This window comes from Onychomys torridus, chromosome 3 (genome assembly GCF_903995425.1).
Source record: "Onychomys torridus chromosome 3, mOncTor1.1, whole genome shotgun sequence".
Taxonomy (NCBI): domain Eukaryota; kingdom Metazoa; phylum Chordata; class Mammalia; order Rodentia; family Cricetidae; genus Onychomys; species Onychomys torridus.
In genome coordinates, this window is record NC_050445.1 from 4,092,454 (window position 1) to 4,115,296 (window position 22,843).

At 46.6% G+C, this 22,843-nt stretch overlaps 1 protein-coding gene across 1 annotated transcript in view; it reads left to right on the top strand.

Annotated features, from left to right (window-relative positions):
* Positions 1-22,843, top strand: part of Dpp6 (dipeptidyl peptidase like 6) — a 671,863-nt gene that overhangs the window by 534,706 nt on the left and 114,314 nt on the right. The window contains exon 8 of the mRNA XM_036181185.1: positions 17,071-17,191. Within this exon, the coding sequence (XP_036037078.1) occupies positions 17,071-17,191 (121 nt within the window). The remainder of the gene's footprint in view (positions 1-17,070; positions 17,192-22,843) is intronic.

Genomic DNA, 22,843 nt, shown 5'->3' on the forward strand with positions numbered 1-22,843 from the left:
GCCACCCCTTTCATAATGTCAGTGTTCTCAGTCCACATGCTAAGTGTCAGCATTCAGATTCACTTGTCTAATGTTACCATTCCACCCCACATGCTCAGTGTCATCACTCAACCCCACACACCCACATCAGTCACCCCACACACCCACATCAGTCACCCCACACACCCACATCAGTCACCCCACACACCACTGTCAGTCACCCCACACACCCACATCAGTCACCCCACACACCACTGTCAGTCACCCCACACACCCACATCAGTCACCCCACACACCCACATCAGTCACCCCACACACCCACTGTCAGTCACCCCACACACCCACTGTCACCCCACACACCCACTGTCACCCCACACACCCACATCAGTCACCCCATAAGCTTAGTGTCACCATTCCATCTTACATCTCTAGTGACCATTTCACCCCACAGTCCCAATGTTACTATTCCATGTCACATGCCTGATGTCACCAGTGTGCATGACATGCCAGCACAATCCAGACTATGCAACCAGGGACACTTGAGTGACATATCCCTGGTAACATTTCCATTTTGCTAAAATTCAGTGAGTATTCATATTTGGACAGTATGCCAAAATATCCCCGACATGCTCCAAGAAAAATTGATTTTTCTATCATCTTAGGATGATAACTGGAAATTCATTCACTTCTTTGGAGTCAGAGGATGGCTTTTGGCAGCCGATGAGGCTTGAATTTAGTTGCAGTAGAGAGAGACTTGTGTGGTGCGAGCATGTCTCAGATTTTTTCCAGCAGTCGATGAATCTGTCAGTTCTCTCTGAACTCATGGAATTCAGGGGTCATGGTGTCATGTCTGTGCACAGGCCCATTCCCTCTGAGACTCAGCACTGGTCTGTGCCTAGAGCAGGTGTTGTCTGTAATCACTGTTTATTGTGAACTTCCAGCTGAATGAGGCGACAAGAACTGGTGTGGAGGTCTCGTGGTCACATGCACTGTATCAAGAGGGCTCACATCCCCCAGGTGGCTGGGTTCCTGCCAGTGTCCAACCCAGTAGATGCGGACAGGTCCTAAGAATGATCATTCCTCTCTCATGCCAGGCCCTTCAAGAAACACCGATCCTGAGTGGCACAAGATGCTTTTCTGATTGGTCTGTTTACTCTCAGTGTGACACATTTGTCCTCTTCAGTGAGGATAACACTGGCCCTTCCACAGTGTTGGGACAAAGGAAGCACAGAGCTTGAGTTGTTGACTCAACTCAGGTGCAAATCCTAGCGCCTCACCTTCTTAGGTGTGCCCCTGCTGAGCTATGCTGTTGGCCCTACAGTGGGAGGGGTGACTCATGGTGATATGACATCATAGGATTATGTACATGAAAATGCTAAAATGCTCAGAGCCTTGTCTGGACAACAGTAAATGCCTGATGAGTGTAAAATACATTTGTCTCAGAATCTCTCAGTGTGCAGCAAATGTGTGCAGAAATGGCAGTTGTTATCTGGGGCTCACTGGTGGGTGCTTCCATGATATAGCAAAAGCAGGTCTCCACTGTCCCAGGTACTTCCATCTTCATGGGGAGAAGGCAGACGAGGGCCCAAGGTCTGGCCATTTGGATGGAGAATATAGACAGGTCTCCTCAGAGCAGGCAACTACCTGGCAGTCGGGTGGCAAGATGTGACTCCAGATCTAGAGTTCCTGAGCAGAAAGGCCTAAAAAAGATGAGCTTCAGGGGGCTGCTGTCCCCTGAGACTTGTCTGAGCTTTCCAAGGCTCGTCAAATGCCATGTGTGGAATGTATTCAGCTTCTCTAGGTGAACTATCAATGAGATTTGCACAGACATGAAAGTATTTCATCCCCAGGAAGGAGAAGTGCATGGTTTCCCCAGGGCAGCCAGATGCTGTCCCCCAGCATACACATGAGCAAGGTGCCCAGGGACCTCAAGTGAGAGCCCTTTCAAGGCTCAGCTACGATGTGCCTGCATTGCCATCACTGTCCCATGAACACTGTGCTGTTTGCTCTGTCTCACCACACATGCAGAGTGGGCTCTGTCAACTATGTGCTAGTGTTTCCCTTATGATCCCCTTGAGATGGTACACCAGCATCCAAGAGGCAGACATAGCTTGGTCTTCTCCCCTACTCTGGATTTTAGTGTTACCCATAGCCTGGGCTCCCCCATCCTTCTTGTTGGGTCCTTGTGATCTGTATATAGGCTAAAGTACCATCTAGTGTCACTGAGGTGGCAGGATGTGCAGGAGCTGCTGGTGTGGTCCATAATTTAACACACTCATGGCTTCACCTGCTAGACATTCACTTTTCTATTGCTGCCTAGGTAGATTTGTCTTCATCTCTGCAGCTGCCCACTGTGAAAGGCTTATGGATCACCACATGGCAACAGAGTCTCCCTCAGTAGCCAAAATAATAAAACCTCAAGTTCTCCTGTGGCAAACACTGGAGTGCCATCTCCATAAATATCAATAGCTGAACTTAGCCTGTGAGCCAGCATGCACTGTCTGCCATAACCACACAGATCTGTGCCTGAAGCACATGAGGACCTCCTCCAGGATGCAGATCTATGTCATCCGTGGTCCCTGGCATGAGAAGAGCCAGGGAGCAGAAAGGGAGACAGGTGGAGACAGAGGCCTGGCAGTTCATCAGGATGCACATGTTTGTTAGATGTTTCAGCTATAAAAGACAGGAGCCTGCCTGGAACCAGAACCAAACAAGAAGAGCACATCCCCATAGATGTGGTAGGCAATGGTGTTCAGCACCTAGCATAGCTGAATCCAGGAACTCATGGTATTCTGGAGCAAGTCTCTTCATTCCCTTCTGGTCATGCTGGGGACTGTCCCCTCCTCACCTCCTCTATCCATCCTACCATCCTCCTCTTGCAATCTCTGGCTAGATTCCTGACACTCATATCACTACAAGCAGTCCTCTCTGTGTAGTCAAAAAAGAGCTGTATCATTACAGCTCTTGGACCCAGGGGCAACAAGCAGGCAACCCAGACTCTCTCTAAGGCTGAGAGAGTCAGGAGTCCAGCACTAAGTGCCCATCCCATGTAATTGCAGGAGAAGCCTTGGAATACACATACCTGGACTACATACCATTCCAGTGCCCTGGAGTATGCCAACAGCCTCCCACTCCAAGCCACAGAGCAGAGGGGAGAGACAATGCAGTTTAAAGGAAATGGCTAGCCTACCAATAGTGAGGCTGAGCACATACTCCAGAGCCATGCCTGGGGTTCATACTGCAGTCATTTTGCTGGTGAATAAACTCACTGGCCCAGCAACTGCGACTGTGCTGAGGATTCCAGCAACATAGCTGCTCTCAATGCAGGCCAAGTGGGTGTCTTCTTGCATGAGGACTGCAGGGTCCAGGTTTCCTGTGAACATTCCCTATGTAAGTTGGCCATGCCTCGTATCACTCTAGCAGCGCACAGAACAGCTCTAGATACCTTGGCCCTGAATCATCCAAAGGAAGATGTCTGCCCATGGAAGAATGCTGATTCTTCTGGGGACTTATTTGATGCCACTGCTTTCCTGGTAGCACATGAGACCAGGCGCTAAAACAGTGACGAGCTCCAGGGGTAAAGAACTAGACACTGTATGAAGAACATGGGGCTGAGCCTGGGATGCTGACCCTGAGTGGGATGAATGGTTGTCAGGTGCTGCCTGGGACAGTACAGAGTCTCAGGTGTGGATGGCAGTGCTGGTTAAAGAGGGACTGGTGCATAACTCTAGATAGCAAAGCCACTTTCACAAATAGTCCAACCTTGTTTGAGGCTGAAGAGCTGCGATGCACAGGAATAACTCCAGCTCTTCATGACCACAACCAGAGATGGAAACCATTTTCTATGCCCACCCAGAGGGCCACATTTGGTGTGTCTGGAGTGACCTTATGATTTCCACACCTGACCTGCTTCTAGTGATTTATGGTAGACAGACCACTATGCTCTTCTAGACTTCTGAGTGACTGACTACATTCCCTTACCCGTGTCTAGAGCAGCATCAAGTTGTAGGGATTCTACATGCCGAATTACCTGCCTCACTGCGTTCTCATGGCCATGGCCATCCCTCATCTGAGCTCTCTGCTGATCTCCCTTACTCACTCTGCTCTTCCATACAATGTGTATGGGGTGGGGGTGGGGGGATGCTGTGGGGTGTCTTTCTGTATGCTGTGAATGTGTTGCTGTGATTGATTAATAAGAAGCTGCTCTGGCCTATGGTGAGCCAGACTATAGCCAGGCAGGAAATCCAAGAGAGAGACAGGAAGGAGAAAGGAAGATAAGGGGAGAGACTCAAGCCAGCCACCCAAGGAACAACATGTAATGGGATGCAAGTAAAGCCACGGAACATGTGGCGATTCACAGATTAATAGTTATGGGTTGAGTTAAGTTATCAGAGCTAACTGTAAGAAGCCTGCCATAGGCCATACAGTTTGTAAATAATATTAAACCTCTGAATGATTATTGTATAAGCGGCTATGGGTCTGTGGGTGACATAGATTTGTCCTGACCGCAGGCTGGGTGGGACACAGGAAATCTCCCGACTACAGTGAGGAAAGAAGCTCTCATTTCCTCCTTTAGACCAGTCAGCCACTGTGAGAGCACAGCCAGCCCTTCAGGGATCCCCCCTGTTCTCAAAGGAACACAATTGTTAGGGTATCTCTAGGAATCTCATTAACCACCCTTGCATCTTCCTTAGCCCCATGCCCACATCCTCCACCTGGATCCAGCCATTCCAGCCCTCTTTGTCCCCCTGATGAGTGTGCCCTGACTGGCCCAGGACCTCAGCAAGTGTAGCCCTCTCTCCTGGGATGCTCTTATCCTAGCCACACCCTGTTCACCTTCTGACCTCAGCTCAGGTGTGATGGTCCACACAGACCCACCAACCCTGCAAATGAAGTGGATAGCATGCCCTTTTACTGTCCTTAAGACAATTGGAGGCTCCTCCCAACAGTTGCAAACAGCTGCTATAAGTTCAGGAAGCCTTTCCAGACTATCCGATGGTCAGCAGCAATGTCTCACAGACCCACTGTGAGGAGGGGAGTTTATGACCACATAGGTTTGTAGAGTTGTGGTGCACATTGCTCCCATGGCTGAGACCACCTGTCTGCCCTGGAAGCATTAGGATATTACATCTATATACTTAGTTATGAAGTTCCCTCACTCCTGTGTCAAACCAAGTATCTCTACCATTAACACTGAGTGTGCTGTTTGGAGGTTTTTTCCCCTCTTAGAATTTGAAAAGTAATAAATTACAATTCTCTGCATAAAATGCAAGTTGAGCAGGTATGGAATGTCCTGAGATTTTTTTTTTCTCAGTGCACATCTTGGGAAGGATTGGCCTTCCCTGTTGAGAACCATACTGGTGAGCAAATCTCCTCCATGACTCCTGGACTCTCTGTCTTGGTTCTGGGAAACACTGAGGAAGGGCAGTGACCAGTACTCTCTGGAAAGATGTGTGGTCAATCTATCTTAAACCCTCCACTTTCTCCCCTGTGTTCTGCCATTCAGGGCTAAATCCTGTCTTAACTTATGGAGATTTAATGGGATACATTACTCTGAATTGTAGGAAGGGCCAAAGGATGTGTTAGAGCAGGAGAAAGACAAGGGTGCTGTGATGAGATGGTGTCATCAGTGGGGAGTCTGGGCCTGGCCTGTGATACTGATGATGCTAATAACGTGTTACCTTTAAATGTGTTCACATGGCTTTGTCCTGCAGATTATCACCTTTTATCCTTAGAGGTTCAGCAAGTGGGATCATCCATGCTTTATGTAAGGGTGAATCAAATGGGAGAGCAGTTAAGTGGGGCTTTGCCACATCCTGCAGCTGCCTGCCCAGCACCTAAAAGAAGGAACCAAGCCTGCTGGATCTCAGGCTGACAGAGTAATGGGAGATTGTGAAATAAACTGGTTATTATTAAAATATGAAGCAATAAAATACCAAAGAACAGCATGTGCATTATGAGCTAATAACATTATTATTGATTCTGAGACTAGACTGGGACTTTGAGTCATTGCAAAAACCATCTAGCTCCTCAACCATAGCACTAAGTATTCTTGGGGCTGACACTATTAATATGGAATTGGTTAAGACACACCAAGTCTTCAAAGCTGTCATAACCAAGAGTCCTGGCTGTCCCCACCAAAATGACAGATTGAGAATAGAAGGCCACTTTGCCTCCTCGGACAGTGAAATGGTTGAAGTACAGGGAAAAGAGATAATGTTTATATTGTCTGTATATAGACAGTCAGTTCATAAAATTGAGCTCTATACACAGGGAATGATTTCCAACCATCTGGGGCAGCTTCCATAAGGGGTATGTGTGAATGTGTGCGTGTAAATCTGTATGTCATCACCCTCTTAGTTCTCAGGCTGCTGAGTCTGAGTCTGCTGCTCTCCTGAGTTCCCGAGAAAGCAGGCAGGCACATGTATGTAAATCTATGGGTCATCCCCCTCCATGCTCAGGCTACCGAGCTCTCGAGTTTTGGAGGAAGTGGCTGTCAAGGAGCAATTACACTTTACTTGCGGAAATCTTTTTTTCCTGATTTTCTCTGTGGTAATGTTATTTTTACTTTTATATTTACGTGTGTGTGTGTGTGTGTGTGTGTGTTGTTGTTGTGTGTGTGTGTGTGTGTACACTCACGTGCAATGTGCCATGGCGGCATGAGGAGTCAGAGGACAATTTGTGGGAGTCAGTTCTCTTCTACCAACATGTGGATTCCAGGAACTGAACTCAGGTTGTTAGGCTTGGCAGCAAGTTTCTTTGCCCACTGGGCCATTTCTTTGGTCTTATTCATGATAATTTTAACTGATATGTAATAAATGTACATATATGGGATACAATGTGATATTTCCATACACATATATACAGTATGTGGTAATCTAGCCAGGGTAATTATCATTTTCTGTCTTTGTGTTGAGCCTATTCCAACTCATCTCTTTGGGTGTTCTGAGATAGGCTGTAAATCACTCCCAGTCATAGCTGCCATGTGGCACAACAGAACACCAGCCCCAACCCTTCTGCCACAAAGTGAGTTTGTATATAGCTGAACATGCCCACCCCTCCCTGAGTGCTTTCTTCATTTACATGCTTCCCCATGCACTCTGCCTGTCTGAACGCTGGGAGAGAATGTTGCATTCATAGGGGTATTGTTTTGGTTTCTGGCTTTGAGAAGTTGATAATCAAAAATAGCCACCGTGTAGAACAATTTTCTTCCCATCATCACAAACGCACTGGTGCTTTTAGCCCTCTGTGCAATTCTTTGATCCGCTTGTTCATGTCCTTTGGCCATACATCTGTAGCACAATGAGCATGACTTGTGATTTCCATTTATAGAAATTTGACTCAGGAAGATAAGTCACTGATAGTGCTTCTCAAATAAAAATACACACAGCATTACTATTGCAGTAAAAAATGGAATCTACATCAAACAACCAAGGACAATTAATGTGCTAACTGGGGCTGGAGAGATTGTCCAACTGTTAAGAGCATGTCATGCAGTAGACCCAAGTTTGGATCTGTGCCGCCTGGTTTTATGTCAACTTGACACAAGCTAGAGTCACTAGAGAAGAGGGAGCCTCAGTTGAGAAAAGGCCTCCATAGATCAGGAAGCAGGCAAGCCCCTGGGGTATTTTCTTAATTAGTGATTGATGTGGGGGGGCCAGCCCATTGTAGGTGGGGCTACCCCTGGGTAGATGATCTGGGGTTCTATAAAAAAAAAAAAAAGCAGGCTGAGCAAGACATGAAGAGCAAGCTAGTAAGTACCATTCCTCTGTGGCCTCTGCACTAGTTCCTGTATTCAAGTTCCTGCCTTGAGTTCCTGCTCTGAATTACTCTGATAATGGACTGTGGCCAGTGAAAGTGTAAGCAAAATAACCCTTTCTTTCCCAAGTTGGTTTTGGATCACTGTGTTTCATGACACCAATAAAAAACCCTCATTGTGACAGGTCCTTGGCTCCCCTGTCAGTCAGCTCATAACCACCTGTAACTCCAGCTCCAGGAGATCTGTCCCCATATTCCTCTTGCAAGACATAGAGAACCATTGTAAGTGAGTGTAAAACCATGGCCCTGCCTTACTCCTTGGAAACTAATGGTCTGGATTCTACAGGAGAGCTTCCCAGGCTCATGCTGGAATGAGGAAAATCCCTGCGATCAGAGTTGGTGCATTCACAGCTGTCTCCAATGTCTACAGCTGCCATCAGCACCCACCATTCTTCTCATCCAGATGTACTTTTACATACTAGGCTGTCTACCAGGAGAATTGACAAACAACAGGAACAGAAAGTTAGCAGGGGGCAAGTTGTACACAAGAGAACAGAGAGTTTTCAATCTCTGACCCATCATGGGTGATTCTAACTTGCCCTCCAATGGCCTGTTACCAAAACTGCTCCTGGGACTAGTAGTTTGAACAGAGACCACAGCCATCAAGAGACCAGCTGACCAGCACTCCTCAGTTGTGGCTGAAGATATCTTTTGCTCAGCTGCCTCTCTGCCACCTACAGAGGACATACAACCTTCACTATTTTATTTGTGTGTGATGTTCCAACAGCGTGAGTCAGCCATGGAGTGTTTCCTGCAATGTCCCCAGCCCCAATGAAGATTTTTTTTACAGCAATCTTGAGAAAAACATAACCTGCTTATGGTCATCACCTGACCGAGGTTGATGATTTTTCCACAATTATCCAAACAATCTGTTTCACACTAACAGATGTATCAAGCCAAGGCCCACCTGCCACATGTGTCCAGGGACAGCTTATGAATGCAACCCAACAGAAAATCATAAACTTAATTAAAACACGAGGTTTGCTTTTTACTCTATTTTTGGTTGTTTTGTTACTTGATTACGTACATAATTCTCAATCATAAGCTTTTAGAGGACAGTGGATTGCAGTGTCAACAGATTAGAAAAGCCTGCATAAATAGTTTCATATGACATATCATGGCATCAGTTGAGGAAATGTCAGTGAAATCATGTTTGATGGAGTAACTCAAAAGAAAGAGCAGAATGGACCACGAGAGGCAGCCGGAACCTTCACCACCACTGGAGATAATCTTGAGCCCTGGAAAGTTGTGTAAAATGGTGCTGAGGGAAGCTTAGGAAGTGTGCTCACTGAGGCTTTCAATCACCACAGCGGGAGACTCCACTTTCATCTTTGGTGAGAGGTGTTGGATTCACCACAACCATTCCATCCCCCATCTGTGGTAAACAGCTCTTACTTCAGTCAAACTGGCCACAGAATAACTAGTCAATTTTCTACAGGTGTTTTCTGGTTGTAAATGTTCTTGGGAATTTTAGATTCACCATAGTCCCAGGTGGAAGAACTCTCTTACAGATAACCCTTCCCAGTCCTCTTCTGTGATGAAGGAGAGCAGATGAAGTAATGCATGGGGCGTGCCAGAGTCGGGCAGCCAGCAGCTGGAGAGCACCATCCAGGCTCCATTTCGAGTCCGGTGTCCTTCCTGTCCTCATCCCACGCATTGCTGTGCCACTGTCTTTTTGTCAACACTAAGCTACTCAATATGGTACCTTTGGGCCCTGATTTTCCAGGACTAAAAGCTAATTGCACCCAATTATAGTAATTATCGCATCCCTGGTTCCTCATGTAATTAAGCCACCTCTGTAGCTGCATGACTCTCTCAGCTGTATGGGAACCAGCCTCAGGGCTGTACTTTCCCTTTAATGTTCTGTGAGTTGGTTTTATAAATATTAAAGGTGTCTATTTTCACACACATATACAGAGTAGAAGTCCCCGTTAGTTATAACTCGGATGTTTCAGATTATTATTCAGATTAATACTTTCTTCCATGAAAAGAGAAATAATAGTGTCTTAGTCAGTGTTCTATTGATGTGAAGAGATGTCATAGCCACAACTCTTATAAAAGGAAGTATTTAATAGGGGCTTGCTTACATTCAGAGGTTTAGTCCACCATCATCAAGGTGGAAAACATTCAGGCATGCAGGCAGACATGGTGCTGGAGAGGTAGCTGAGAGTTCTACATCCAGATAGGCAGGCAGCAGGCAAAGAGAGAGCCACTGGGCCTGGCTTGGGTTTATGAAACCCCAAAGCCCCCTGCCAGTGACACACTTTTTTCAACAAGGCCACACCACCTACCCAATCTCTATCAAGTAGTGCCACACCCCAATGACCAAGCATTCAAATCTAAGAAACCATGGGGGCCACTCTTATTCAAACCACCATAAATAGCCACACGCAGAAAAGACAGCTTTGGGAGCCCCTGTCTTTTTTCTGACTTTCACTGGGAGTCTCTGGTTGTTTTCCAGTTCCTGGTGCCTTCTTCAAGAAACTGAGAAAGATACACACACAAAAGTAAAGCAGCAATTAGTTTTATTAAGAATAAAACACAAGTAAAAGCTTTTGATACTTTGCCAAGAGAAGCAGTGACCCACCTGAGTGTGAAGTGCTCAGGAGCTTCCATCATTATTTGAGGCTTTCTTGTATTGGGTCCTAGAGAAAAAGGAGATGGTTGCTAAGGGCGTAGCTTGGGTTATTCTTTGTTTTGAATGACAGGATGGGTTATATAAGCTTTTCTCTACTCAAATGCCCTTTCCCATAATGCATCTGATTTAAATCATATGCATACCTACTTAGGCACAGGCATGAGATGGTAATAGGGTATTCTCCCTAAAAGTTCACTCAGAGGACACAGTTTGCCATTCTGCACATGCACCCAAAGCGATTCTAGGCTGTATCAGACCCCTATCTTCAATCCCACTGTGGTGGTTTGAATGAGAAAAGCTACCGTAGGCTCATGTGTTTGCATACTCAGTCTGCTTTTGGTAGAACTGTCTGGGAAGGATTGGGAAGGTGTGGCCTTGTTGAAGGAGGTGTATCACAGGGGGGGGGGCGGGGGTGGACTTTGAGGTTTCAAAAGACTGAAGCCATTCACGGTGTGCCCTCTGCTTCCTGTTTAAATGAGGATGTGAGCTTTCAGCTGCTGCTCTAACGCCATGACTGCCTGTCTACTGCCATGCTCCCCACCATGATGGTGATGGACTCCTATCCCTCTAGAAATATATGCTCTCCCTTCCTCTTACAAGCTGTCTTGGCCATGCTGTTTGCTCACAGCAATAGAAACCATAATTAAGACAGAAGTTGGTGCTAGGGGTGGGTACTAGTAGTTACTTTTCTTTTGCTGAAAAAAAAAAAAAAATCATGACCAAGGCAAATTATAAAAGAAAGCATTCAATTGGTCTTACACTTGTAGAGGGTCAGTGTCCATGAGGGCAGAACAAAAGCATGGTCAGCAGTGCTCTCCCAGAGCTCACATCTTAACCTGCAATCAGGAGACAGAGGGGGGACACTGGGAACACCCGCCTTTTGAAACTTCAAAGTCCTCCCCGAGCAGCACGCCTCCTCCAACAAGGCTATACCTCCTATTCCTTCCCAAATAGTTCTACCAATGGGGGACAAGTTTCAAATATATGAGCCAATGGGGACCATTCTCATTCAAACTACCACACTCATATAGATACCTAGGAACATGTTTGAAGAAAAATGAGATGGAGATTCAACCATAGCAAACCTAACTCAGAGAGAAGAGAAAGTTCTGCCCTTCTCTGTACACAGCAGGGCCAAGAAGAAGGTAAATAACATACTTGCTCAAAGATTAGTGAGTGGGCGTACTTGGGCAGCAAGAGATAAACCTGTCCAGGAGGGATGTGAGGTGGGAAATAACTGAGGTAAGTGATGACAGGGAATCCCAAGCAAAGTTCTGCAGACTTTTTAATCCTGTGGTCCCAGGAGGCGGAATTAGAGGAAATCATTTTATAAAGGACTGTTTGCTCAGCTGCTATACCTCGATGCCTGGAGTAATTTCAATATGATTTTCAGGAGAACTGAGTACTCATCCATTTCTTTAACCTTATCACTGGAACACTTGCTAAACGTGGTATGGATGCAGGGGAATTATGGCAGGCTATCTAAAGCACTTATGAGACAATTTGGGGCTGCAATGTCCCCCTCAAAGAGCAGCCTGTCAGGTAGAAAGAACGGCAACATGGGCCCTCAGAGGATCTGCTTTTCTACCCACTGGACAAGGCTTAGTGTCATCCTCAGCCCTTCTCCCTGCCGATGGAGCTCTTGGTTCCTCAGGGGTCTACATGCTCTCAGCTTCTTCTTTGGAGGACCACTCTGACCCCTGTATCTCCCAATGCGTCTCCACCTGCCTGTGGAGTGTTTGAGCCATCTTGCTTGCAGCCTAGCGAAGTTCAAATCTAAGGACCTTCTTCAAGCCCTCCCTGTTCCAGCTCTCTCCTCCCTCTTAGTCATATCCCCTGTGCAGCCAGCCAGGCATGAACCTCCTTCCGGGCTGAGCTCTCCACATTCCGTTTCTAATCAGTCTTATCATTCTCATGTTTTGTGTGCTTTCTCTGTCGCTTACAGCCCTAGCCACTCCCACCCCCCACCCCACCCCCCCACCCCCGCACTATGTCTTCCATCACCCCCAGCCACTGCGGTACTGTTTTTAAAGTAGTAATTCACTTCTGGTGTTCCCCTGTGCCTCTGCTTCCCATTCCAAAAAGAAAGTGACCCAAACTTCTGTGGGACACAAGGCACCCTGATGTGCCCTTGCTCCCTCCTTTGTTGTCTCTTCCCACCTGACAACTCCTCCAGGCTACTAGAGATGACCAAAGTGCATCCATTCCTGGTCTTTAAGACTTTCTCCTGGTCATGTCATTATCTGACATGTTCTTCCTCCAATCCATAGTCGCTAGGCCCCAAGTGCTTGAGATCATAGAGATGAGACTGTGACATGGAAGTTTCTTCAGGTCATAGGAAGCAGAGAGAGTGAGGAAGGGAACAGTGGGAATAAGACCAGCGTCATCCTGCCTTCCAGGCACTCACCACAGGCTGGAATTTCCAGAACCTCCCTGGATTCATTCTTTTTCTTGTGGCTATGACAGATCTCCTTAAGGAAGGAGGAGTCCATTTTTTCTTCCAGTTTGGGGGTACTATCCATCATAGTTGGGAAGGCATGTCAGCAAGAACGTGAGGTGGCTGGTCATTGCATCCAGAGGGAGATGAGTGTTAGTGCTCAGCTGACGTTCTCTTTTGTTACAGTTGAGGACCCCACCTAGAGAGAATGGTACCACCACAGTCAGGCTAGATCTTCTTGTCTCAGCCTAATCTAGAAGCTCTCTTACAGACATGCTCAGACCTAAAGAATGGTACCACCCCAGTCAGGCTGGATCTTCTCGATTCAGTTAACCTAATCCAGAAGCCCCCTCACAGACTTGCTCAGAGGTTTGTCTCCACAGTGATTCTAGACACTAACAAGTTGACAATTAGCATTAGCCATCACACTCCTACAAGAGCTCCCCCTGCTGGGGACAAGTGTTTTTAACATGGGTGCCTGTGGAGGACACTTTATACCCAATCCACAACGGAATGAAGAGAAAAGGTAAACGAGACCCGATGGAAAATCCATCTTTTGTGTTCCCACTCACATGGTGCCTTCCCATGGAGCCTCTACTAACATCCCAGACAGAGAGAGTGTGCAAGACAATGAACAGGAGGAGGAGGCGTGCTCCTGAGACTTGCTGTGTGAGGTATGTGGCGTGCTGTTCTCAGCACTGCACATTCATCTATTTCCTCATCTTCACACCCATGCTAAGATCACCTTCTAGGACCTGCCCTTAACAATCTATTTCCTCCAGCCAAGAAGTTTCCAGAAACTCCCAAAGTAGTGTCACAAGGTAGGGACATCAACTAAAAACAACATTTCCCACAGAAGCCAGCCACACATCCAACCCATCATGCTCCTGGTATTTGGTATCCACTACCATAGCCCAGAGCACCCTGAGCCATGTGGAGTTCGGTTCTCGCTTTGAGTTGGAGCTGCCACAGGCCACTGACAGCCCTGACTCCCCTGTCATCACATGTAGCACCTCAGCCTGGCCTGAGGGAAGAAGGAGCCAGCCACACAGACTTTAGTCATGGAGGACCTTCACTACCAGATGGCAAACTGCATTCTGTAGTGAAAGGGAATGGAACCCAAAGGCATGAATGGTCCTTTGGTAAAGACTATGGTGGCTGGAATCTGAGGTGAGCTAGGGTATAGAAGACCACATTCTGTATTAGGTCAGGGAATATGAGTGATGTAGCAGGTCAAGGCTGAGAGGCTAATGTGAGCTAGGCAGAGGGATTGAGACTTGCATGTCCAGGTCTTAATGTTAGCATCCTCTTCTGGAACATTGTCAGCCCCTGCCATATCCACTTGGAAGAGTAAGAGCCTGAACCCTGGGCCTGCTGGGTACCAAGTGGGTAAAGAATGAAAAGCCAGTATCCCAACGCTGATGGGCCAGGAGCTACACCCCAGCACTTCACTGTCCCTGTGCACAGCACCACAGACCCACAGGCAGCACAGGTAATGTCTTACCTCCCCTACCTGACATCATCACCAGAATGCAGAGCAGCAAATGTGAAGGATGCTCAGCTGAGCACTCCTCTCTACAGCCTACTCCTGAAAGCCAAGGCAGAGAAGGCCTTAATACCCATCACTGCACATTTTATATATGCAAAATACTAATTGGCTACAGCCTGACTTGATTCAAAAAGCCACTGCCAGCTGAGTGCATAAAAGGAGCTCAAATTTAGGGGTTCATCGAAGGCAATCCCATAAGAACAGGTGCTTAAATTAAATTAGAATGTGTCCTTGCTTCTGGAAGGTTTACAGCTTGCTTCAGGTTGAAGTGAGCAGCATGTTAGAAAGCAGGACGCCTACATTGAAAAACCAGTGACTAAAGAAGAAGCTTCCAGAGCCACCATGCTGTATTTCCACATAAAACATTCACAGGCCTGGAGGTACAAGCCTGTCATCCCAGCCACCCAGGAAGCTGAAGCAAGAGGATCCCAAGTTCAAGGTCAGCCTGGAGAGTAATAAATAAAAATAAAATGCCGGGCGGTGGTCGCACGCCTTTAGTCCCAGCACTCAGGAGGCAGAGGCAGGCAGATCTCCGTGAGTTCGAGGCCAGCCTGGTCTCCAAAGCAAGTTCCAGGAAAGGCGCAAAGCTACACAGAGAGAGACCCTGTCTGAACAAAATTAAATAAATAAATAAATAAATAAATAAATAAATAAATAAATTTTTAAAATTAATAAATAAATAAAGTAAAATAAAAAGTTAAAAGGAAAGCTGGAGGGTAGAACTCAGGCAAGACCCTGTGTTCAATTTCCAATACCATAAACAAAGAAAGTACAAACAAAATAGTCCATGGTTTTGCTTTTCTGTATTAAGCAAAATCCCTACTCTCAATATTTTTTTCTAGAAATTCTTTAAACAAAACCAAACAGCAAACAACACTGGCTTTATTTCCTGATCCGTTCTCTAGCTGGTGTGGTCTGCATACTGTGAAGTTCAGATCCAGATGTTTGAGGCTTGGGCAGAATTGATTGGGGCTCTGCAGAAAGGCTAACTCAGAGTGACAGCTTGGGAGCTGGGCTAGAACCTTAAATTTGACTGCACATCAAAGTCACCAGGATGTACTTCAAAATGCTACTGCCTGGGTCCTGCTCCAGAGCCTCTGGCTGGATTGATGGTCTGAGCAGTAGGGATTTTTTTTTTTAAGCTTCCCAGTGTCATCTATTATGTGTTGCCTTCTGAGAACCATCCCAGGACCAACTCTGTCCCCTCCCCTGGGAAGCCAATGATGCACCCGGGGTCAGACTCTATTTTATGCCCCAATACAGCTCTACTATGTGTTGCCATCAGCCTGAGGCCAAAGAGAATGACCAGAAAACCTTGCTGCTACCCACCATCCCAGACCTCGGCTCACTCATGCCAGGGCTACTGCTTGCTACCTGCTGCTCTGTCTCCTCCCTCTGTGTGGTCACATCTGTGGTGACTACAGTCATCCTGTCAGACCCTTGCCCCTCTTCTCTGAACACACAGACACTGGACCCACCCACAGCAGGCCTGCATCTGAATGTGTGGCCCCCTACCCAGACATTAGTCAGCAGCTCTCAGTGACTGCCAGTCTCCTCCAGCAGATCCTCAGAAACTGGCTCCCTGTCCCTTCTTTATCAATCTTCTGTTCCCAAGAATCTTGCCCTCATTTCTCCACTTGCTTTGCCCACTGCAGGTCTAGTCTCTCTCTGTGCTGTCATCCCACCCCACCCCCAGCTTCTCGGTCCCTCCTGATCCCATGTGTCCAGGTCTCAGATGAAAACCTCTTGGTAGGCATTTCAGCACACGCTGTAACATAGATGATCCTTGAAGACATTGTGCTCTGTGAAATAAACCAGCCACGGGAAGACAGACACTGCCCGGTATATGAGCAGCCTCGAGTGAACAGTTCACAGACAGTCAGAGCACAGTGCTAGGTGCCAGGGTCTGTGGGGAGATGACAGGGGCTGTGCTTCATGGGGCAGACTGTCAGCTGGAGATGGGGGAAATATTCCATGGGTGGACAGTACGATGGTGTGAAAGTGCTTCGTGAAAATGGACTGTGAGTTTTAAAGTAACCAGAGCCCTTCCTCTTTTGTAAGGAAGCTTGTCCTACCCTGACCTGGGCCAGACAACCCATGACTTCCCAGACTCCCCACACCTCCACCCCAGGTTAGCCCTTGCCAAGATCTGAACTCCTCAAAACATTGTGAGTACTATTGTCACATGATGGTTCCGACCTACTGCCATCCAGACACATGACAAGTTCAGACAGGCACTAGCCATCCCAACTCCCTGTGAAAGCTGAAGGATGTAGAACTAGCTCTCCAGCCCCCATGGCCTACAATTTAATCACCAGGAAAAACCGTGGTGCTGAACTATCAATCCAATTCCAAGTACCACTGTTCCAGTACTCAGGAGTATCAAGCCACAGATGATCCAATCATGACAACGCGGATGTTAAATTGATAAACAATGATGACACTGGGCAAACTCTGCAGAGTTTGAGTGTCTGATCAATCCCTAAATTGGGTTATGTTACAGGGGAATCAACCACAAATGATTCCATGACCACCTTTATTCAATCAAATACACACAGCAGATGAACAAATGCCGGGCAATTTCAAACTTAAGAACACCTAAGCCCACCCCCTGCTTACTTCTGCTATTGTTTCTTCTTTCCAAATCAGATCTTTATCTTTGAGAACAACATCTACTACTGCGCACATGTTGGGAAGCAGGCAATCCGAGTGGTCTCTACAGGGAAGGAGGGTGTGGTCTACAACGGCCTCAGTGACTGGCTGTATGAAGGTAAGACCTGAGGGGTAAAGATGCAGAGTATTTGCCCACAGGGCAGCTGCTGCAGTGCTGGATCCAACATCTGCACTAGCCTCCTTTTCTCTTCGATTTTACTTATAAATTAAACTTCAGTTTCCTGGAGGCATTGAGCTCCAGGGAACACAAAGTCAGCATTCATGGGTGGCAGGTGCGTGGACTCACAGGTGGCCAGGAATGGGGGATTTACGGGTGAGGAAGGATTCACAGGGAGCAGATATAAGGGCCTTCACTGGACCCACTGGTGCTTCTACAAAAGGAGAGTTGCTTCATGGGGGAATTGTCTGAGTGCTCCCAGTACAAATGTGTGTGTCCCTCTACCTGCTCCAAGAGTTAAGAAGCCTGTCTGCATCTGGGAGATGTCAGATGTTTTAGTTGTCTTGGTGTGGCACAGTACCCTCAGTTAGGTTGGGAAGGATCAGGGATGCTCTTGCTTCATGAGGGCTGGTACCAATTCCTCCTGGAGCTATGCATTTCTTAGGCCTGGACTTATATCTATGGTATGGAGGGGCAATATACTTCCCATCACAGTTCACTGAAATCTCAAGTTTCAGCAGATTGCAAGCACAGCCAGATGTGACACGTGCCCCAATCAGAATATGGTATTTTTCTATCATCCCAGAGTTTCCTGAGCTCCTTTCTGGTCAATGCCCCCGTCCACACAGCGCTCTCTTCTGGAGATCCCCAGCAGTTCTTGATTCTGTCTGACAGATAAGCTGAAACTGCCACATGCAGGCAAGGGGGCTCTCCAGCCAGTCTCCTTAGAGCCCCAGTGCTAGTCGGTGTTCAGATCACTCTTGAGAACCCAGTTTCCAGGTTGCCCTCTGAGATCCAGGGCAGTCAACTCTGAGACTTAATTTCACATGACACCCTAGGCCATTCCTGAGGGAACTAATGGAGTGAAATCGATGCCAGGCAGGCTAGTGTCCAGGCTAGCTCTGTACAGAAATGGCCCTGGGAACAGGATGCCAGGCAGGCTAGTGTCCAGGCTAGCTCTGTACAGAAATGGCCCTGGGAACAGCAGCCCAAACTCCCCCCAGCTCCATCCAGATTACTCTAGAAGGGCTATATTTCTGCACTGGGTGCCAGCCTGTGTGTGCCCAGCAATAGACAAGAGAGATCATCTCACATACCAGATAAAATCATCAAGAGAGAGGACCCTGTAGTCCTGTGCCCCAGGAGACAACCAAAAAGCCTTAGAGAAACCATCAGAAAGCCAAGACCTGTTAGTGCCTGCTGTGTGAGAGGCTTTACTAGGCATGTCCAGCCTCTGATGACAGTCAGGAAAGCATGCCCAAATCATAAACTTACTGAAAAGATCATGACATATTTTTAAGATTTCTTTGGTTACTTGACTGTGCAGAAATTGAGTGAGAATTTTCTGCATGGTAAATGGGTACATATGCCCACCTCTTGCCTATATGCGATGCCTTCCAAATCTGAATTGGGCCTGAGGACCACATGTGGGGTCCATCATGACCTTGTAGAGCTATTTCACCTCTAAGAACTCAACATGCTCAAATAACACATTGGAGGGATCCAATGTGAGTTGTGACCAGAACAGATTTAGCACAACATGGCAAATGGCAAGCACTAGAGGATCTATATTCTTTATATATATAATTGCAAAGGAAAAAACATATTATCTGTTCTTGTTTCATTCTGTTATTATGTTAAAACACTCTGACCCAAAGCAACTTAAGGAAGTGAAATTGCTCACAGGTCACAGCCCATTGCTGAGGAAAGTCAGGGCAAGAACTCAAGTGGGAATCTGAAGTAGAATCCATGGAGGAACACTGCTTGCTGGCTTGCTTGCTGCCTGTGGTAGCTTTCTCATATGTCCCAGGGAATGGTACCTACCTAGGGGATGGTACCTCCCACAGTGAGCTGGGCACTCCTACATGAATCAAGATAATTCCCCACAGACATGCCCACAGCCCAATCTGATGTGAGTCCTTAATTGAGGCTCCCTCTCAGATGACTCTAAGTTGTGTCAAGTTGACAATTAGGGTGAACTAGGGCAATATATTTTTTAAGGGAGGGAGAAAAAGAGAGAGGGGAGCATCCAGGCAGGATTTGCCACAGTTTAGAAACTGTCTGTCTTGAATTTCATGAGACACTGGTGCAAGCTAAGCTCCTTGAGGGCCCCACAAAGAAGGGCCTTGGGTCTTGCTGCAAAAGCCTCAGCTCACTCTGTAACTAATCTCCTTAATAACATCCATAGCCAGGAGGTTTAAAACATCTTTCTCGGTATCTCAAAAAATAAAAAATTCATTGCTTTGCCATTCAAGTTAAGCTTAACCTTAGCAAATCCATTGAAAAGATTCTTTATTTTCTTCAAGGCATTTACAAGAAATCATGTAGATATGTTAACAGAAGCTCAAATATTTCAAATCAACCTCTCAGTGATAGGGCAGCTTAATCTGCTTACCCTTGTTCCCTGGATAGTTCTATATGCTGATGCTCAGACTTCTGAAACTGGTAACCTGGGAGCCCTGGGGACACCGTGTCCCTTTTTTAATAACAGGAGAATAAACTTAGAAGATTGTCTTGGCCTAATCAGTGACTTAACTGTTTTATTTCCAGGCTCTTGCTTCAGAGCAGTCAGGGAGTAAATGGGAGAAATCATCCTCAGAACATTTGCAGAGGGCCCTGCTTGCCTGGAAGGGTTAGTTCTGAGAAACAGCTAAGACACAGTAAGCGAGAAGCATCCTGCAGTCTGCAGTTATTGGCAGTAAGACACCACATTGATTTTTGTTTCCCAAAAAGAGCCTCAGACATATTGAACACTTCAGAATGCTGGAGACAGAGAGAGAGAAGTAGGAAGCCTGGGGGCTGCTGGGAATCTCCATCCCTTGAGCAGAAAGATCTTCTGCCAGTAGCTACCAGCCAAAAACCCAGCTCAAGGCTGGCTGTGTACCCCACACCATCTTCTGGGTAACTTTCCAGGGCTTGTATGGACCAGAGATTAGTTTTGTTGAACAAAATATGCATCTTTTGTCCTGTGAGGAAATGCTGTGTAGCACTGTTGAATTATAGTTTAATAGAAAGAAAAAAGACAACTTGATAGTATTGGCAGTTTTAAGTTTTACTGAACTTGGTTCTCCATAAACTAAATTTAAGGTGTTACTAGAATGTTCTGGCGACTATAAGGAATGTTCCATGAAGAATCCATGCTTTGAGCAAGGCTTAGTAATTCAAAATGCTCCCAGTGTGAGAGCATTTGAGCAGAGTTGTAATTATCCAAATTTTTACAAAGGTTCTTTGTTACCATGGTTACAGAGCTGGTTGCTACCCTTTATTTATAAAGTACTGTCAGCTCATTTTCATCCCTATCAAGTACATGAGCTAGTGAGGACCAACATAGAATTGTTGCTGATAGTTTTCTAATAACAAGAATTTAAGTCCCTAAATGTTCCTATTAAGTGATGAGCCAACCATCTATTCCTCTCCTGCTAAACAGCAGTGTATAGGACCCAAACCTAGCATGAGTGCTCAAAGGCATTGTGCTCTCAATGGTCATGTCTGATGAGAGTCAGATGCCTTGGGGTCACATGAGAATGACCCCTCTCTCCTTGTGTAGAGGACTAGGAACTCTCATGCCAATTCATATGAAAGGATGGAGAGAGACTAAGGGACTGTGAACTTGAGAAACTGTTCACAGAACACAGCCTGAAACCATAAGAAGGCTGAGGCAGCTAGGACCTGAGAAAGTGACCTGGAAGATATTTACTTAGATTTTTTTTTTTCAGGTAGGTTTGGTATGGATGACATTCCATGGCTGACCTTTAACCTTAGTATTCCAGGGGGGTAAGATGCTTGGAACATGGGATCAGATCAAGAGAAACTATTTGGTAGGGCAATGTTGGCCATGTGGGTGTGGCAGGGGCATGCTCACTATGGCTCTTGAGTAGCTGTGCCTGGTGCCAATCCCCCAACATGTCCTGAAGACCATCCCATCAGGTGGTTCCTGACCAGCAGTGACCAGATGGAAGGGATGTTGGGACAGTGTGTACTCTGCTGTGTCTTCTGCAGTTCTCTGGAAAGCAATGTAGAGGGCGGGAGGCTGTGTGGCCATAGGAGTCTTCTCCCCAACTATAGTAGCTACAGAAAGGTTGAAGTTAGTTTTGAACTCTCTCCCTGGTTTGGACCTGTCCTGCTAGACTGTTTCTTAGTCACTGACAGCTGCTATCCTTGGGAGCCCAAAGTTCCTTGTGATCAGTTGTAGAAATTCAATATTTTGAATACCATATTGACTCTACCTGTGATGTCTAGAGGAGACTGTGGGAGGAAAATTAATGATGGAAATGTCTAAATGTAATCAGCACTCACCAAATGTTCTGCCCTCTGAGGTGCAGTACAGCAGAGCAAAGGAGAAATGGATTAGCCACGATTGAAGCAGGGGGCTTAATGCAGCTAGGATGTAATGTGACTGGAAGACTATTTTCACTGCCTGGCTCTAGTCTCCAATTCCATACAGTGTCCCTGGTGGCTGACAGCATGGGGACTGTCTCTTGTGGAGGTGCAGAGGAAAGGGTGAGAGCCATGCAGTAAAGACGCATTCTGCCATGACAGGGGATAGAGTGAGATGGTGCATCTCTGCTCCTCTGCTTTGTCTGCTACAGTGCCAGCCAGATTCACATGTCTGGGTTTACACAGGTCAGCCTAAGAGCAATGGACAAAGACAGGGAATCAGAGCCAGGACACAGCATAAAATGTGGCAGCCATGTCCAGAGCCAGGACAACCAGGGTCCTCCTCCGTCACTGTTCAGCTGTCCTCTGCTGATGCCTCCTCTCTAGCCCCACATCCTGTCAACCCCTCCCCCACATCACCTCTCTTCTTGCCTTTCTATCCTGTCACTTCCATGGCTCCAAAACTGAAATGTGTGTGTGTGTGTGTGTGTGTGTGTGTGTGTGTGTGTGTGTGTCTTCAGTGACACCAACTTATTTTCTTGCACGACACTCTTTCCTCTGGATCACAGCAACACTGCTCCCTTCCGCTGTGATGACAGAGTGCTCTCATCTCATTCAAGTTGTCTTTAAAGATTGCCTCATAGCTATTGATTTCTATAGTCAAAGAATTACAGCGCTAGGGAGCTAGTGTAGAGTTGAGAACATCTGTCCCGGGTGAGCCAGCTGTTTCTGTAAGCGGACAGATAATAAATTGCTTGAGTTTGGCAGGTGATGACTTGTCCATGCTCAATTCTGTTTTTACAGTGAACAAGCTGCCATAGACCCCAAGAAAACAAATGATGTGGCTGGATGCCAAAAAAAAAATCTTTATTTATGGACAATGACATTTGCTTCCATGTAATTCTCCCACATTATTAAATCATCATCCTGTTTTTCATCTATTAAAAAACATAAAACCAATACTAGGGAGTTAATTCAGTTGGGGGATGGCTCATAGGGCCCGTGTAAATGTCAGCCATGCATAGAGGCTGTCTGTGATCCCAGCACTTGGAAATGGGGTGGAGCAGCAGAGATGGGATGGAGGTAGGAGGTCCTGTGAGCAAGCTAGCTGGCCAGACTAGCCAAGTTAGAGGGCTTCATTTCACAGAAAGGCCCTGTCTCAATATGTAAAGTAGAGAACAGTCAAGAAAGACAACAGATGTTAACCTCAAGCCT